Source organism: Aphidius gifuensis, linkage group LG5 (assembly GCF_014905175.1).
Source record: "Aphidius gifuensis isolate YNYX2018 linkage group LG5, ASM1490517v1, whole genome shotgun sequence".
In the NCBI taxonomy this organism is placed as follows: Eukaryota; Metazoa; Arthropoda; class Insecta; order Hymenoptera; family Braconidae; genus Aphidius; species Aphidius gifuensis.
Genome location: NC_057792.1, coordinates 16,060,012 through 16,079,748, shown reverse-complemented (window position 1 = coordinate 16,079,748; position 19,737 = coordinate 16,060,012). Strand labels below are relative to the sequence as shown.

At 22.6% G+C, this 19,737-nt stretch overlaps 3 protein-coding genes across 3 annotated transcripts in view; 1 reads left to right on the top strand and 2 right to left on the bottom strand.

The window, feature by feature from the left end:
* Positions 1 to 10,373, bottom strand: part of LOC122857882 (IQ motif and SEC7 domain-containing protein 1) — a 44,147-nt gene extending 33,774 nt beyond the window's left edge. The window contains exon 1 of the mRNA XM_044160337.1: positions 9,969 to 10,373. Within this exon, the coding sequence (XP_044016272.1) occupies positions 9,969 to 10,213 (245 nt within the window). The 5' untranslated portion in view covers positions 10,214 to 10,373. The remainder of the gene's footprint in view (positions 1 to 9,968) is intronic.
* Positions 10,374 to 12,951: 2,578 nt separating this feature from the next.
* On the top strand, positions 12,952 to 17,731 carry LOC122857883 (alkaline phosphatase 4-like). Its single transcript, XM_044160346.1, has 8 exons — positions 12,952 to 13,283; positions 13,855 to 13,946; positions 14,017 to 14,237; positions 14,338 to 14,530; positions 15,278 to 15,444; positions 16,050 to 16,364; positions 16,435 to 16,861; positions 16,944 to 17,731. Exons 2-8 carry the CDS (start codon positions 13,859 to 13,861, stop codon positions 17,156 to 17,158), a joined length of 1,626 nt encoding a protein of 541 aa, XP_044016281.1. The 5' UTR covers positions 12,952 to 13,283; positions 13,855 to 13,858; the 3' UTR covers positions 17,159 to 17,731.
* LOC122857884 lies at positions 17,469 to 19,414 on the bottom strand. Its single transcript, XM_044160347.1, has 2 exons — positions 19,262 to 19,414; positions 17,469 to 19,184 (listed from the first exon to the last, which is right to left on the bottom strand). The coding sequence occupies exon 2, from the start codon at positions 19,178 to 19,180 to the stop codon at positions 17,744 to 17,746; it is 1,437 nt and encodes a 478-aa protein (XP_044016282.1). The 5' UTR covers positions 19,181 to 19,184; positions 19,262 to 19,414; the 3' UTR covers positions 17,469 to 17,743.
* Between the last annotated feature and the right edge of the window lie 323 nt (positions 19,415 to 19,737).

Below are 19,737 nucleotides of genomic sequence, written 5' to 3'. Positions count from 1 at the left end.
TCTTTTTTATATCTTTTTCATTTTATTTTTTTTTACTGGAAAATTTTTACTGGATTGTTAGACAATTTATGATAAATATATCTTATAAATATTGCGAATAAAATTAAATATTTTTGATAAAAGAAAATTCGATTTTTGGAGTTTACAAAAGTTAATTTTTTTGTTAAAGCTCTAAATGAAAAAATTAAACTATTTTCTTAAAAAATACGACAAGAATATATCTTTATTAAATTTCTTTGCCATAAAATTTTCAAGTTATAAAAAAATCTATTATATCAGTCTGTCGGTTTACAATAAAATCCCTTTAAAAAATTTTTAAAAAAATAAATAAAGAGATGTCAAGACCACACGTCAAGCACTGTAGCATATAAATAAAAAAACCGACTAGATTCTAAAAAGGATTTCAATTCAAATGGAAGAAATCAAAAAACCTTTGGATAAAAAAAAATAGAAGTTGCAATTTCAACATTAAAAAGATCTTTCACGTTTGAAAGTACAAAAAATACATATACATTCTTACACCCTAACTTTAAAAAAAGAAAAAAAGCTCAAAGACATGCAAAAACCAGAGGACAAAAATAAAAGGGTGAAAAGAACCCCTCAACTAAAATAATAAAAACAATATCAAGTATTATTTATTTATTTTCAAGAAAGAAAATATTATAGAAAAAATTGAATTGAATTAAATATGATGTAGTTTAATTATTTAAACAAATAAAAAAAATAAATAATAATTATTTTGATAACAATAATAATAGTCAACTAGAAAAATAGTCTATATTTTTGTTTGTTTGTTTGTTTGTTTGTTTGTTTTTGTTGTTGTATAGTAGGTGCAAAGGCGAAAAATTGTGATCTCGTCTTCACGGTTTCTGACTCCCGTCGGGTTTTGTGACTCTTTAAATGACCGAATGCATATAAAAGACAAGAGTACAACGCTCTCTCCCACGTTGTTATACGTATATATATTAAAAAAGAAAAAAAAAATATATATATATACATCTATACACAAATACATGTGCAATGTACTCTTGAAATAGAAATACCCGTTCAAAACCTGAGTTCTTTCGCACGTACAAGTTCACTCACTCACTCACTCACTCACTATTTTATCTCATCCTTCAGTCACGTCTTCTTTTTCCTTAAAAAAAAATGTATATATATTTTCCCCTTTTACTTTTTTATACACACACCACTTTGTTAATAAACTAATTGCCAACAAACTTATGTTTTGACGTATAAACTCACTTTTATTTTAATTAAAAAATTCGACTAATTTAATTTGACATGTACCATGGTGTGTTTTTGATCTTGAAAATATGAAATTAATTTATCTAATTTTTTGTTAATGAATAAATATGAATATTTAAATTATTTATAAATAAATAAATAAGCAAATTAATTAATTAATTAATTAATTTTAATAAAATTGATGAAATGAATAAATTTCGAAGAAATTTCATGTCAATTTTTTGTCACATCAATCAATATGTCATTAAATCGATTTGTGTATATAATTTTTGATAAAACATTACGAAATGAATTTACCAAGATTAATTCAAGAGATTTTATGATTAAAATAAAAATCTCTTCGCAGTTATTTCGTAAACGTGACTTGGAATATTAATTGATATTTTGTATAAATAAAATCAGCAAAATAATTAAATTTTCATACTAATGTATTGATATAATAGAATAATATTAAATAAAATTTCAAATTATTATGTTAAATTTGATAAAACTATATTTTTTTTTTTGCAATTTTATCAAGTTTTTTGATTAAAAATTTTTTACGATTTATTTTTTATGTTTTAAGCTGACGAGTCTTGAATTTTTTTAAATGAACATTAAATATTGTTGCTTTTTTTATGGCAGTAGAAATGATCACTTGTGTTTTATGTCTTAAAAAATATTATAGTATTGTGTGCGTGTGTGTTGGGAGTAAAAAGGGTGCGATGATGTTGTACAAAGGGCAATGATCTAAGTCTATTTCTTCAGGTAAAAAAATAATATAATATGCATGCTCTTGTCGAAGTGTATACATACTACTTAACCATGTAACAATTTACTTTGTTTATTTTTTTTTTTGTTAAAAGAAGTAAAAGAAAAAAAATGGAAATGTAGTAAAAAATATCTTGTGAAAATTGTTAATAATTAATTATTGTTTATATTTTTTTTCAATTATTATTATTGTCATTCAATGGCGATGAGTTAATCAATTTAAATATTTTTTTTAAAGAGTAAATAAAAAAGGTAAACAAGTGATTTTTTAATTTAATTAAAACACAATAATTTAAAGTTGATAAATAAAAAAAATAAATGACAAATTTAAAAAATAAATTTATCATTTTAGATTGTATATAATTGAAATGTTATTTTTTTTATAAATAATAATTTTTCTTACTTTTATATGCTACTCTACAATTTACGAGTTAATGAAAAAAAAAAAAAGCTCATGTTTTCGTTTTTAGATATTTTTTTATTTTTCATTCAAGTGGGGTCTGTATTTTCTTGTATCTTGTCTATCTTTAGTACATAAAAACAGGGCAATATCCCCAGAAGCGTTGAAAATCTTGAAGCAATTTTATTTCATATAACACCTATTTTTTTTTTCAACATAAAAATTACAATCAAGCATGCAATAATTCAGCTTTATTGCTGCCTTATATCTCACCTACTGTTTTAATTTTTAATTAACTATTTGTTGTTTTTTTTTTATATCTAAAAGAAGTGAATATTAAATTTTTGTATATAAAAATAATAAAAGCTTATTCATAAAATTAAGTAAACTCTCTTAGCAATCGTAGAGAGAAATGACTCACAATAAAACTTGAAATTTTATTTCGTAATCCTTTGAAATCACAAGGAACAATAAATGCTTGTTTGAAATTGTATAAAAGAAAATAGGTCGTGATAGTCAAACAAAAACCCTTTCGCTACTGTTTTTTTATAATACAAATTTGTATAATAAAAAATAAATAAAACGATTCAAAAAAAGGATAAAAAGCTACACGAAAAAAAGCTACCTAAATAAATATACATAAAAAAAAAAAAAAAAAAAAAACAAACATATGACATTATTCAATATATTTTGTCCTAAATAAAATTCAATAAAATTAAAAAACAAATAACTCAATAAATTAAATAATTATCAACAATTAAAAAATATATATTTGTAAAAATTCATATAGAAAAATTTAACATATTTTTACTAAAATGGGAGTTGAAGAAATTTGACGCAAAATATATTGAAGCAATAAATTCAAGATTCATATTTCGTCACTTAAAAACATAAAAATAAGACCCTAAAAAAAAAATTAACAATTCAGGGTTGGGCCCAAAAATAAAAAACCACGTGTCAGACAAAAAAAAAAAGGGAGGGAATTTCAAGTGAGTATGGGTGGTCAAGTAACAAGTTGATCCCTAAAACAGATTTTTTCGATTTTTTTTTTTCTCTATTTTTCCTCTCAATCGTTATCGTAATATCTATCCTAAATAAAACAGATGAGAATATATATAGTTGATATCCCAACCTGAAGGAAAAAAAAAAAAAAACTAATAAAAAAAGGAGGAAAAAAAAAAAAAAATTAAATGGCGAATAGCCAAGAGGGATTTCTCTGGGCAAATATGAATAAATAATTGTCCTCGGGATACACGAGTATCAGTATTGATATACAAGGGTCAACATTTATTGGATAAATCTATTGGGAATTGTCAAGAATTTAAACGTTCAACACAAGACGATTTACTTTGATAAATTTTTATTACAATAAATGTTTCAAATGAAAAATTGTGAGACAATTTTTCATCTTTATTTTATTCAGAGAAAAAAATATATATAAACAAGGTTGTATATTAAAAAACCAGCATGGATCGACGACTGATGGAAACAGGAAAACGGAAATGATAATGATGTCTTTGAGGAACCCCCAAGGGAACTTTAATTCTCCATATTAAGCCGATGCCTTCAGGGAAATTTATATATTTTTTTTCATCAGATATACTATTTTATATATATATTTTTTTTTCAATAATCATTTTTAGTATGTGTTTTACAAATTGTTGATTTATTTAAAATAAATATTTAAATTATTGGAGTAAAGTTTAATAGCATTTATTTTTTTTAATTTTGTTTAAATTAATTTTTTAAATTGAGTGTAAAACGACCACAAAAATTTTTAACTATAAAATGAGTTTTCAAATTGATTACAACAATTTTGCCGAAGGGGTTTGGTAAATTAATAATTAACAAACTCGCTAATAACTATGGGAAATCGATTTTTCAATATTTGATGGTTTATGATAATTAAAAAAATATTATTTACCTGTTTTGATTGAGTTAAATAAAAAAAATTAATAATTAAATGTTTTAAAATTTTTTTTCTTTAAAACAATTTGTAGAATAAATTTTATATAAATTTTTTATGGTTTTAATTTGTTTTTTTGTTAGATATATTCGATTCATTATTATTATTATTATTATTTGAAACTCCAGCTGGATGCGGAGAGTATACTGTTCAACACACTATAGTAAAAAGGGAAAGAGGGGAGAAATTTAGTTTTGTTGAGATATTGTTTTAGAGTAGCACAAACTCTCTCTCTGCTTTGGGACTCCGAGCTGAACAGTCGTTCACTCTGATAAAACCAGGTATTCTGAGCCGCTATGGGTTATCCCTGAGGATAGCCTCGTGTTCGTTTTGGTTATGTTTGACTTGGGTTAATCCCGGTTTCGTTTAGCTTTGAATATTATTTTCGCGGATATCTTTGATTTAAATTAATTATTGGAGGTTTGTGACGACAAATTACGATTAAGTTGATTTAGTTGGTTTGGATTATTGATATTATAACGCGATAACTAATTGTTCCGATCACGATTTTAATTATGTTTTGTATTTTATTATTGAGAATTTGAATATAAATTTTGGCTTACGGCTTTGCTTAAATATTGTTTGTTAAATTGTTCAATTAATTCTCCCACACAACTTTACCCGTCCCTCTCTCCATAACCCACATACTGAGCGACCCTTGGTTTTCCTCGAAGACTGAGTCTATGGAAGGTTTGTTTCGATTGAGTTTCTGGTGTTAATTTTGTGCTTTTAAATTCCGATTACGTCTACGATTTTGTTTGAGATTACGACTACGTTTAAGATTAAGTTTGAGTTACCGTTCCGTTTCGTTGCAGTGTTGCAGTTGAATTTTCAGCAGATTTTAGTGTTTTGTCTTGAAAATTACGTTTCAGGTTATTATTATTATTTTAGATATCATATTTTAGTTCTTGGTATTAATGTTCGGCTTAAAAATCGAATAAACAAATTATATATTTAATATTTATTTATATTAATTTATAAATAATGTTTTAAAATTATTAATTCTCATAGCAACAGTCCGAGAAGGTAGCTGACTCAAAATGTCACGTTACAAACTTTTATTATTATTGTTTTTTTTTTTTTTTTTAATATTGTTTTTAAATTACTAATTCATGTTTTTGCATTAAGGCAAATGGAAAGTTTTGTCGATACATTTAATTAGCTATATTTTGTATTATCCAGGTGCATGATTTATCATATTTTTTAAGCATAAATAATATAACGAAAATAAAAAATATTAATAAAAATTAAATTGTCAATATAGATAATAAATAATAATGTTATTATTATATTTTTAATTTTAAATTATTCCACTGTATTCTAAAACAACTTTAAAATTTTTTTTTTTTACAAAACTAATCTGGGTAAAATTTAAAAAAATTCTCCAGACAGATTTTCAAGTGCAAGACGAAATTGAGAAAAGTTAAATACCTTTCTTGGAAGTCAGATGATCGGATTACACATCCATAAGCGTTAAAAAAAAAAATAAAAAAAATCTGTAGAATATTTTTTAAAATAGTTACGCCCATCAGACATAAAGATTAATCTGCAGATTGTCATTGTCGATAAATGAATATATTTAAGATAATTAAGTTATTGAATATTAATGAAAATATCATTTTATAAATTAATTATTTACTAGAAAAAAAAATAGACAAAGAGAAACAAAATTATTGAATCTATTTTGAATAAAATTTGGAGTAATGTACATTACGTTGTTGTAAAATTTTAATTGAATATTGATTGATTTAAATTATTAAAATATATCAAATATATCAGTTAGATTTCACAGAAATATATGAAATTAATTCCATAGAAATATTTAAAATTGATTTGATTAAAAATACATACAAAAATTAATATGAAATTGAATAAAATCATTGAAATTTAATTCGACTGTATCATTGTGGCCATCTGCATTGAAAAAACAACTTGAAATTTCAACAGCACATATAATCTCTTATTCGTTAAATCATATATATAATTTTAGTGTTGTAAAATTGATCTAGATATATTAATGTATTTGTATAAGGGCACTCGGAATCGCTATGGCTTCTTGAGATATGATCAATTGCAGACATCAAACGACGACAAGAAAATACTTAAACTTTAAAATCATTTTATTATTATTTAATTTTATAATAAAATGATATTTTATCAACTTTAAATAATAATTAATAAACAATTTATTTTTATTTTTCATTTAAACTTTTTTTTGTTTTTAAATAAAATGATAAATTTTGTTTTTTTTTTTCGGGGATTAATTCGATGAAGTGTCAAAGTCCAATATTTTGTTGATGATAAAATTGAGAAAATAAATAAATAAATAATTAAGAATATTGTAGATAATAGAATTTAATCTTTTTTTAATTTTTTTTTCTAAATATTTTTATGTTTTTAAAAAGCAAAAGTTATCGGAATTTATAAAGAAAACAAAATTCAATTTATCTATACTTTATTATTATTTTTTTTTTTTTATTATCGAAGATGGTTTTTTTATTTATTTATTATTATTATTTTTCTATTGAAAATTTTTTATCTTCACCAGTGACAAGGAAAAGCACTTTGTGTTCTAGATGCACTTGATAGTTTGATTAAATTTTTTTCAGATAATCAAAATAAATAGTGATAGATATTTTTCCAATAAAAAACAGAGTAATTTGGTAAAAAAAAAAAATAGTAAATGAAGGTTTAATTATTATAGATGGTTTTTAATTTCATCAATTGAATACCCAGATTTTTTTTCGTTATAAAAAACAGAAAAAAGAAAATAAAAAAAAACAGTAGTTAAAAATTAAAAAAACAAGAATAACAATATAAATTAAATTTTTTAAATGATAGAAATAAAAAATAGCTTTGAAATTTTACTATAAAATTTAATTCAATACTAATCAATTTAATTTTTTTATCTAAATAAATGTTTTTTTTTTTTAAAACCCATAAAATACCACAAGATCATAAAAAAAAAAATTAAAAAAATAACCGATAATACTCCATAAAACCGACTTTTCTATGGTGAGAATTTTTTTTTTTTTCACTCCTCAGAGTCAGTTGCACATATTTATATCCACATGACTGAGGATATGTGTGATAGGGGCATAACTTAATTTTTTAACACGAAATAATAAAAATAATATAAAAAAAAACAACATTTGTTTACACACAAAAGTGAAGGTGTACATATTTATAATAAAAAGAAAAAAAAAAAAGGAAGGCGTTATAATTTTTGTATAAATATTATATACACCTAGATGATGATAAAAAAATCAACTAACAAAAAAAATTATACATCAAGTGTATTTGTATATGTGAGAAATATAAAGGTATAAAAATAATAAAGAAAAAAAAAATAAGACATAAGGGAAACCGGTCGTAAGAACTTCCCCAGACACTTAAATATGAAAATTAAATTTTCTCATTATTATTCATCAACACGATAAATAGTAATCGATCATTATCAAACATGCACATATACCAATAAGTGCTACATCATCATCATCATCAAAAACACTATTATTTTTATTGATTTGTTTTTTTACTTTTTCATATTTAAATATTTTTAAATAAACATCCTTTTATATTTATTTTCACGTCATTTGTATATGAAATTTTTTAAATAATTTTGAATATGATAAATAATTTAATAATAATGAAAAAAAGGATTGACAATTTTCTTTTATTATTTTAATAATAGACATTCATTGTAACCACACCTTGCTTTTCCTTTTTTGTTAAAACTTATTATTTTTTTTTATTTAATTTAAAATTTTCTTGGAGTTTATTTTACATTGGGTTTTTGTTGTTATGATAATGATGTCATCAATGAACTCATTGACAAGCCATATGATCAATTAGAAAAATTTTTTTAAAGCTAAAACGTAATTAAAAAAAAATAAAATAAAAAAGTTTTTAAATAAATTCTTATCTCAATTAACAGGATAAAAATAAATTTTTAAAAATAGAAAATATCTTTAAATAAATATGAAAATAATAAATTTATAACAAATCAGATATAATTTCAAGCAATTGGAGTAATTTAAAAAAATATAAATATTAATAATGACACCTAAAACGACCTAGTTTATGATTTATTAAATTTAAAAACACGAGATATTGATCAAATCAGTAAAATACAAAAGTATGACACGAACAAACCTAGCCTTTGAAGTAAAAAAAAAAAAAGAGAAATATCTATAATGGTTAGTAATTTGGTGAGGCATGATTGATCACCCTAGTAATAATAAAAGTTATTGTTATTATTTTATTTTTATTTATAATAAAATTCACCTGGGGTGAATTTGCAAATGGTAATGATCAAAATGGGCAAGAGGTGATAGACCTGAACTAAATTTATCAAATGAAAAAAAAAATAAAAACAAAATAATAATAGGATGAATACAATATACATTTGATAGACTTTATATATTTTTTTTTTTTTTTTATTATTCAAAGCTATTGTTTTGGGTTTTGTTAATTAAATCGGCTATGAAAATATTTAGTCAGTTGAGTATAAAATACAGATTATTTGAATGATTAAATTTTCCCTTTTTTATTTCAAATAAAATTTATAAATAATTAAAAAACAAATCATAAATATGCAATTTATAAATTTGTTGTTGTAAAATTATTTAAAAAATTTATTTAACGTTTTAATTAATTATTTAAATAAATTATTTTAAAATGTATAATTTAAGAGTTCGACACTAATGTTATTGCAATTGTTTGAAAATTTTTTTAATATAGTAAAATAAAATGGATAAACTATTAGGATATACGAAAAATATTTTAAACAATTTATTAATTAAAATATTTATTTATGTAAAAAATAATGTTAATCATTTGTGATGTTGAAGAATAATTAAAAAAAAAAAATTTTATCTACAGACACACTAAGAATAGTGATTAAATTTTTAAAAAATATTTTTTCTATATTCACGTGGCGGAAATGAGCTGACACATTTATTTATATTTATTTATATTTATTTAATAAATCTTCTTTTTTTAATTATTATTAACACCGTTAGTTTTTCACAGTCCCAATGGCAATTAGCTATTTGTGGCAAGCAAGCATTTAATTAATTTAGCTTTGATTGGAGAAAAATAAAACGATGCCAGCAAAACACGAATAAACAAAATTAAATTTACCAAATTAACTACAAATATTATTTTTTTTTGCTCTTCTAAATCATTATGTGTGTCTGCGTGATAACGATTGGATAATACACAGCCAAATAAAATGTCTTTGATAAGTAAAAATAAAAAAATACATAAATTGATTAAAACAGGTATAAATAATTATAAATTTTTTAAACTGGGGATTTTAATCTGGCCTTACAAGGTCATTTGTTACAAAGTCCAGACATTCAAATAATAAATTTAAAAAAGAAAGTGCCTAAATACCAGAACCATATTGCCCCAGGGACCAGGGTACCACAACTTAGCCAAAAAAATAATACCAAATTCCAAATAATTTCAAGGTTAAAAAAATCATCAATTTACTCATTAATTTAATTGAAAAAAATCAACAAAATATAATAAACAATTAGTCAAATTATTAGCTAAATAGATCTTTTTTTTTTTGATAATATTTATAAAAAAACTTACCATTCATCGTTGAGACGTTTCAAGTCAGCAATTTCAAGTTCAAATTGTAATTTCGATAGTTGACAACGTAATGCATCAATTTCAGCATTTTTTTCAAATAGTGTTTTTTCAAGGCTATCTGATTTGGCACGTTCACAAATAATCAAACGATTTTTTTCCTCAATAATTACTTGAATATTATTTTCACTAATGTCACTTGTTTCTGTTGATTGCTCAACAACACCAATGTCCGGCGTCACACTCATTTTTTTTTTTTATTTTTTTTTTATATTTAAATATTAAAGATGATTATTAATAATAGCATTATCTAAATATAATAATAATTTTATAATACCCCAATGTCAAATTAAACCATCATTAACAAATAAACAAAAAAAAAAAAAACTTGAAAATTAATTAAATTCACTTGTAAACACAATAATAAATACTAAAAAAATTATTTAATGTAAATTGTTTAATTGTTTAAAAAATAATTTACTCCAAAATTTATAATAATTGTTTTTTTTTTTTTTTTTTTCAAATTTTTATAACCGCCAAACACATTTGTGTTATTCTTTGTATCAACACTCACTCACGCACGTAATGATAACGTAAAACTGTATTTGAATAAGAGAAAATTTGATTATTTATTAATTTATAAATGGTGATTAAATTATTAATAAAATAAATGTTTTGTTTTGTAACGAAATTGTTGTGTATTAAGGCCGTAGGACACACGCCATCTTGGCCCCTTCGAGGACCGCGTCGAACCAGTTCAGGGTCTGACTGCTTCTGTCCCTCTCTGCATCATGATCATCCACACCGACCCCCACAAATACACAACACACTTACGCACACATGCACACACACACATGACAATATGTACATATTTTTTTGTTGTTGAAAACTACTTTAACCCCTCTCTCTTTATCTTTCTCTCGCGCTCTCTCTTCAAGCGCGGTAAGCATTTATTTCAAAAATAAAACATACAGCTAACGACACCTAGCATTGAATAATTCAACAATATATTTAGGTGGGTAAAAAAGAAAATTATATTGTTGACTTTGAATAAAAATTTAAATACGAAAAATTTTTAAACATCAAAAGCCGAAATTTAATTTTTTAATTTTTTTTATAATGACAATTATTGATTATAATTTTTTGCAATAAATTTTACATTTTTAGATGATAATAATGATAAAAATAAAAATACAATTATAAATAAATAATAGTTAATTAATTTATTTATTTTTGAATTAATTTGTTTAACAATTGATTACATTTTGAGAGAATTAATATTTAAAAATTTCAATGGCATTGACATAATGCCATGTTACACAACAACAATAGTTATTTTTTGTTACTCTTCAATTTAAATTTCAAATTTATATAAAAATTAAATACAAAAAGTAAACCAATTTTTTAAATAACATTCTGTTTTATTAAAATTACAATGGAAGATGAATGATATATCATCAACAGCTGGATAAACATTTGAAAATGTTGATACAACTTTATTCAAAGATCAACATTAAAAACATCGAAATATTATTTATCAACTTGACTACATTAATCTCTTGTTGATTTTTTTTTTTTCTAAATCCTCAAAATATCAAGTATTGTTAATCTACAAGTAAATGTAAATTATTTTTTAATATTTTTCCTCCTTTGATTAATTATTATCGTTGAAAAAAAAAAGCCTGAAAAAATAAAACAATTTTTTTTCTTTTTTAATCCTCAAAATCAGACTTGTGAAATAATAAAAAATTCATCATTTATTTGAAAAGACCATCATATTTATATTGTGTGAGGAATAAAAAATAAATAAATAAATACGTCATTAATAATTTTTTTTTCATTTAATGACAAATGTATTTTAATGTGTACTTAACCGTATTGTTGATAAAAAATTTAAAATAAAAGTTTGCATGTCAATTATCAAACAAGAGAGAGAAAAAAAAAAAATATTAATTTCCTTTTTAAAATTAATTTTCCTTATCTTTTGTTTGTTGTTTATTTTATTTATCATTTTTAAATAATTTAAAATAGAAAAATACGAGTAAGTATGTATAAATTTTTTGTGTAATTTTAAGACACGTTTTAATTTCATGATTGATTAGTAGTTTACAGATTAAAAAAGTAGGATTTTAAACCATCATCACGTGTATACATTAGAGATTTTATTCAATTGACTATTTCAAGAATCATCATTGTGCTGACAAAGCGTGATTATTAAATCATTAATTCAGTCGAGAGATATATATATTCTACTATCACTCAAGCAGCTATATCATTTCTATCATAATTTTAATCATAAAAATTTCAACAATATTTTATTATCAAAGCGAATAATTCATTTTAAAAAATTTCACCAACAAAAATAAACAAATGAAAAAATAATATTAATTTTATTTTACATCAATAATTATTATCCAAATAAACATTTTATAAATATTCAAATAAAACAATAAATAAAAATTCAATCAGCAAAAAAAAAAAAAAAAATTGACTAAATTTAAAAAAATCTATTGAACCAGTTTTCCTAAAAATTCCATTTAAAAAAAACCAATTCGACTATTAAAAAATCTTGTTTTACAAATAAAAAAAACGATAAATTTTTATTGTTTTTTTTTTTAATTTCTAAATTCTATAATTAACTAAATTTATTATTTTATTTTTAATATATAAATTGATTTTTTTGCTGACTAATGAAAAATTTTTTAGCTTGATTTTAGATGTAGTTAATTATTTTTTAAATTAATTTTTACTTTTAATTTATTACATGATGTCATCACGATGCACTTGAATATCTTTAGATGAAAATCACGTTATACTTGTTCGTTGATGATAAAGATTTTGTGGTGTTTTTTTAAATATTTAATAATAAACCACCACGTGAACAAAAAATCTACCCATGTCTTTCGTCACTTGCCTCGATTCAATTCACAAATACCCCCACACAATGTCACTATATAAAGTGACAATATTCAACGTTGAATCGTACTAGTCGACGTGAGCCGGTACATCAAGTACACAGAGGCAAATTTAAAAAAAAAGCTTAAAAAATTACCTCCTGCCTTGAATTTTTAATAAGTGAAACTAAAAATATAATCTAATTAAAATTAAATTGTGTATATAAATTATTTATCTATTATTTAATCATACTTGAATGATGTTGATTATTAAAAAATTAAAATATATTTAAATAATCATTTTTTTATTTAAATAATAATATTATTCACGAGGCTTGTGTGACAGGAAGTTAACGATACTTGGGGAGCCCTTTTCACTGGATCATCATCACTTGCTGCTGACCTGGTCTTCATTGCATTTAATGTAAGTTGGTCATCAGGTCATTCAGATTACAACTCATAAATACAAGTAAATTAAAAAAGGAAAATTTATTAATAAACCTTTTTAATAAATTTATAATTTTTTTATTTTAATTTATCATTGTAATCTTATCTTTTATTTACCAAAAAAATTAAGTCTTTTTTTTTTTTTTTTTTTGTCATATATGCAATTATTTATGTTTGATTTTTAAAAAAATATTAATTTATTTTTTAAATAAAACATACATTAAATTTAAGAAAATAAAAAAATCATTATTTCTTTTTTTTTTTATAATTCATTTGAAAAATGAAAGTTTAGCTACACATAATTATTATTTGCAATTATAAATGCAATTTTTTTTTATCGTTATTGAGTTTAATTTTATGATAAATAAAAAAAAATTAATTGACACAATTTTAAAGACAAATTTATTTATAAAAAAATCAAAAACACAATATGATAATTATTAACTACTAAAATACAAAAATATATTTTTTAAATTTTTTATTAACAATAATACAGATAGAGAAAAAAAAAAAAATAATTAATCAATTTAAAAACTGGTTTATTGCAGAAAAATGAATAAGTTAATTTTTTTAATATTCTGTATCATCGCAAGTATCCACAATTCTGTTGCCCTTCGTCAAGGTTCAGTCGACTATGAAGGTAATTTAATCATTAAAAAGAAAAAAAAAAAGTAAATTATGATAATAACAAATTTTAATGAAACATTTAGATGTATCATTTTGGATGAAATCTGGACAGGATAATTTACAAAGAGTTCTTTCAATGAAAAATATTGAAAAACGTGCTAAAAATGTTATTGTATTTATTGGTGATGGTATGGGAATGGCATCAATAACATCAGGAAGAATATTTACCGGTCAAAGAAAAGGATACAGTGGTGAAGAATATAAACTTGTTTTTGAAAAATTTCCAAACACTGGATTTTCCAAGGTATATTAATTTAAAATTAATTTATAAAATATTTCATGTATACTAATTTATTATAAATAGAAAAAATATTTTAATAATAATTTTTTTGGCTTTTTATTAGACATATAATGTAGACAAACAAGTACCAGATAGTGCTGCAACAGCTACAGCAATATTTTCCGGCGTCAAAAATCGCTACAAGGTCATAGGATTAGATGGAAAAGCTGTATTAGATACATGTGACAAAAGTACTATTGAAGAAAGAAAATTAACGACCGTTGCTGATTGGGCACAGGCAACTGGAATGGATACAGGTAATACTAAAAATTACTTAAAATATTACATAACTTATTTTTTTATTTTTATTACATTGTCTTGAATTTTTTTTACCTTATCATTGAAAAAAAAAAAAAAAATACAATAGAAATATTTAAATTTATTTTAAAAAAATACCTTATCATTTTGTGATTTTTATAAATTAATTTTTTATCAAATCAAATTAAAAATATGTCAATTTAATTGAGCAGATAATTCAACAAATTTACGATAATGAAATATCACTTTTCCAATGGAATAATTTATCTATTTTTTTTTTTTTATTATCACTCGACATTATTACCTATTTTCTTAGATAACAAAAAAAAAAAATAGTTAATTATTAAAAAATAAAAAATCTATACAGATGAAATGAAGCGTGGATATTTATATTCTTGATTTGAGGTCGAAAAAAAAAAAATAAAAATGATAATGTATTTAAATTAAAAAAAAGGTAAATATGTATTATCCAAGTTCCAGTCAACTCACGACACTGTTAAGTAGTCAATAAAGAATCAGTGCATGAGTGAACCTTGTTAACTGTTGTAAAAATATACTTTTTATTGTTGAGGTCAAAAAATGACCTTCATTTATATCGAGGTAAACCTTTTTGTCCATATTGTTTTCACGCAATTTAAATAAATCAAATGAAAATTTTTAAATGACTCTTGTTAAATTAGTATATGCTTGTTTTTTTTTAAAAACATTTTAATCATTTAAATAAATAGCAATTATTTTTTTTTAAGGTTTTGTTACGACAACTAGAATAACTCATGCAACACCAGCTGCACTTTATGCACATGTTAATAATCGTGATTGGGAATGTGACAGTAATATACCAAGGGAACATAAAAATTGTGCTAAAGATATTGCACGTCAACTAATTGAAGATGCACCTGGTAATCATTTCAAAGTAAGTCGAAATATTCTTTAAATTCAAAGTACCATACGAGGTGTAAAAATTTGTCTATTAATTATTTATTAAATTTAAAAATAAATAATAATTCATATTCTTTTTTTTTTTTTTTTAAATACAAAATTATGATGATGATGATGATGATCTGAAGAATAATCTGAAGAAGTTCAAGGCTAATTGCCAATTTAAAATATACGACATTTTTATCGAGTCATGTATCCGGTCCTATTATTAATTTTAATAATGTTATTCAAAGGACATTATTACACGTGACTTCGCATTGTTGTTTAAATAGAAAGAAAAAAAAATATATATACACTATTAAAATTTAACAAAAAAAAAACACAAATTGGTGCATTGTTTAGCTTAAAAAACATTAGGTCATATATATTACTATTTTAAAATTGAATTACAAATTTTTTTAATAAACATTTTACTTATCTTTTGGATTATTTAAAGTAGAAATGAAAAAACGTTTTTATCACGTTGAGAGTACAAGAATTGATAAGCTAAAATAAAAATAAACTTTATGTTTTTTTTGTGTCTAATGATTACTTTTGTTTATTCAGATAAAATTATATTTTTGTTGTGATTAATTACAGGTAATGCTTGGTGGTGGTGCACAAAATTTAGGTCATACATTGAATGATAAAATTGATGGAGAATCTTGTATACGAGAAGATGGAAAAGATTTAACTCAAATATGGAAAAAATTTAATCCAGATGGTAAATTTGTAACAAATACTGCTGAATTAATGTCAATTGATATTCAAAATACACAAAAAGTATTGGGATTATTTTCATCTAGTCATTTGCCATATCGTGAAGTGAGTACACCAGAAATTCCAACACTAGCCAACATGACACTCCAGGCAATAAAAATGTTGAAAAAAAATAAAAATGGATTTTTCTTAATGGTATGTAAATCATTAACTAGCAATTAGTTCCTTTCAATTAATTACCTTGTTTTTTTTACATTAAAAATAGGTTGAAAGTGGAAAAATTGATATAGCACATCATAAAAATTATGCACGTTTAGCATTACGTGAAGTAACTGAACTTGATGAAGCAGTTAAAGTTGCATTGAGTCAAGTTAATATTGAAGAAACATTAATTATTGTAACTGCTGATCATTCACATGCATTTACAATGAATGGTTATCCAACTCGTGGTAATGATATACTTGGTTTTGCAAATAATAAATCAGATAAAAATGTTAAACCATATGAAACATTAACATATGCTAATGGACCTGGTTATTGGCATCATAGAATAAATAATACAAATTCAACTTCAACATGGATTGCAGTTGAAGATGATCAAACTAGAAATAATCCATTTTATCAATTTTTTTCTGGTATGCCACTTAAAGATGATACACATGGAGGTGAAGATGTTGGAGTATATGCTATTGGTAATTTGAAAAAAAATATTATACAGTAATTTATTATTTATTTTATGAAAAATTATTATTTTTAAATTTGTATTTTTTTCAGGACCTTATTCACATCTTTTTCGTGGTACATTTGAACAGAATTACATTGCTCATGCAATAGCGTATGCAAGTTGTCTCAAAGATTGGCCATCACATTGTGATCGTGCATATAACCGTTTTTTCTATGAACTATCTGGTGCTGAAACTTCCTGCAAATCTTCATTTACTTATTTTGTATTATTAATTTCTCTACTTGTTGTTTTACGTCTCACTTGAAAATATTAAAAGCTCATAGTTTAATTATGATTTTAAAAAATACAACAACAGGATAGATAAAATTTATAAAAAAAAAAAACAATTTCAAGGTAGTATTTAAACCTTGAAAAAAAATGAAAAATATTAATAATAATAAGCCAAGAAGAATTACATTTAATTAAATTTTTTTTTTTTTTTTGTTTTTTAGTCTTAAAAAAAGTTAAATATTTTTTAAAACAACAAGATAATAATAATTTATATTTTACAAGTTAAAATTATTGCTGTTAATTTAATATTATTTTTTTTTTTCTATTTTATAACAAAAATAAGATTTTTTTTTTTATTTTTTATTTTTCTTTATTTGTGAATATCAATTATAAATAAAATTACAAGTCAAAAAAAAAATTATACCAAATTGAGTATTATAAAATTTAATTACCGGATATTTTTTTTTTACCACACGAAAAAAGAAAAAAAATTAAATTGAACAATACAAAAGTTCTATATGTAAAAAAAAAACCACTTGAAAAAAAAAAAAAATTAAATTTTATACTATAATTAAAATAAAAAAAGTTGAATAATTATTTGTATAAATGAAGATGATTTTTATAATCCTTGAATGATAGAAATACAATTATTTTTATACATAAGTGGTACAACATCATCACTGACAAAATTTCTGTCTGGTTTAACAGAAGCAAATGGATTTTTTTGTGGCTCCATAAGTATTTTAACATCAAAAATAGATTTAATTCTCTCAACATCACGTGGTATTTCAAATTCAGTATACGAAGTTACAACAACTGGTACTTTTAAACAACAAAATTTTCTAATTGTATCTGGCCAAGTGTCATTACCATCATATCCAGTATTTCTATATAATCCAGGATTAAATAAACAAACAATATCAGCCTTACCATCATCAACATGATGATACAATTTTTGTGAATTAAATTTAACATTAATTTTACGTTTCAACAGTTTACATTTACGACAAATTTTTACATTTTCAATGAATCTAATTGGCACTGATGGTAATATCAATTCTGGTCCAGTAAAATTTATATTAATTATTTTTAAATTTGGTAATAAATGAAATAGAAATTTTTCCCATGCTCTTAATGACACACATTCAAATGTAAATTCAGCACCAATAATATCAATTGTCAATACTTCATAGTTATACCAATTATCAATTGTTTTTTGTATCGAAAATAATGTCGTTAATGGTACAGTTGATATGTAAGACAACGATGCATAAGTGTACGCATCAATATTTCTGTAGACTGAATTATTTTTAAACATTTTGTAAATTAAAAAATCGAAATTTTCTGGTAACATATATGCCTCTTTGGTATAAAAATTTGGTATACATGGCTCAATGAAACCATGAAGATATTGCATTGTTATTATTTTATAATAAATTTGAAAATCTTTACACCATTTTTTGTGATTAATATTATGATTCGAACAATAATAATCAACACGACATTCTGGACATAGTATTAATTCCATGTCAATTTTTTTACATGATCTACAAATTTTTGGATATAATAATATTTCTCTTTCCCATAAATCAAGCTTTCTGTTAATTTTATTTTCAATAATTGTTATTGTTTTTATTCTAAATAAACGATATAAATCTGGGGTTAATGTTTTTGCTAATGAAAAACCTTCCATGCCTTTGCAAATTTCACTCAATGCATTACAAAGTGTATTGTGATTTATTTTGTCATTTATTTTGTGTTCAGTTGAACAGTATGATACCATTTTACAATTTTCACAATGTATGTTGTTGCAAATTTGCATGCAGACTAAGCATAAATTTGACATAAATACAAAACGTGGACGAATTTTAAATTCCAATGTTTCTTCATCGTCTTCATCATCGTTATCATCACTGTCAATTGTTTTTATAAATGGCAAATCAAGTCGCAATGAAATATCGAGAATTGAAATTAATGATTTATCATTATCATCATTTTTAGATGGCTCTTTTGTATTATTTTTAATTTTTTTTAATGACTTTTTTCTACGTCCCATATTTCTAGAATTTTTATAAATAAAATAATTATTTAATTTTGGATTTATTAGTTATATTAAAATTTAAAAGCTATGAGTTACCTGATTTTTAATTTATTATTTATAATGGAGATTTAATTTGAACTGAAACTTGACACTACCGAGAGAAGAATGCATTTTTCTATGCAACAAAAAAATAAAATTAAAATTAAATTTAAAAATAAAAGCACATGCGCAGATTTACAATGAAAATCTATTATTTTTGGGGACTTTATTTACGGAGTTCATGTAGTCTAGGTGCCAATATGTGTAACCCAGCCAAAACATTTTTTTTATTTTTCTATGTGTATATAAATAAATTAACACTTAACTTAACTTAACGTAGATTTGTCAAAAATAAAATTACGCTCAAACTCAATTAGCGGAAAATTAAATGATAAAATTTTAATTTAATTTTCATAGATAAATAGATAAATAATTAAACAATTTTAATTATTTATTAGAAAAATTTAGCAATAAATTTTTACGATTGCAGAATTATTGTTATTTTTTTTAATTTTTTTCTTTTTATCCTTGTG

Coding starts and splice junctions, on each gene's coding strand:
- LOC122857884 (XM_044160347.1), bottom strand. CDS start 19,180: ATGGGACGTAGAAAAAAGTCATTAAAAAAAATTAAAAATAATACAAAA.
- LOC122857883 (XM_044160346.1), top strand. CDS start 13,859: ATGAATAAGTTAATTTTTTTAATATTCTGTATCATCGCAAGTATCCAC. Junction 14,531..15,277: donor GGCAACTGGAATGGATACAG/GTAATACTAAAA, acceptor TTTTTTTTTAAG/GTTTTGTTACGACAACTAGA. Junction 16,365..16,434: donor AAAATGGATTTTTCTTAATG/GTATGTAAATCA, acceptor CATTAAAAATAG/GTTGAAAGTGGAAAAATTGA.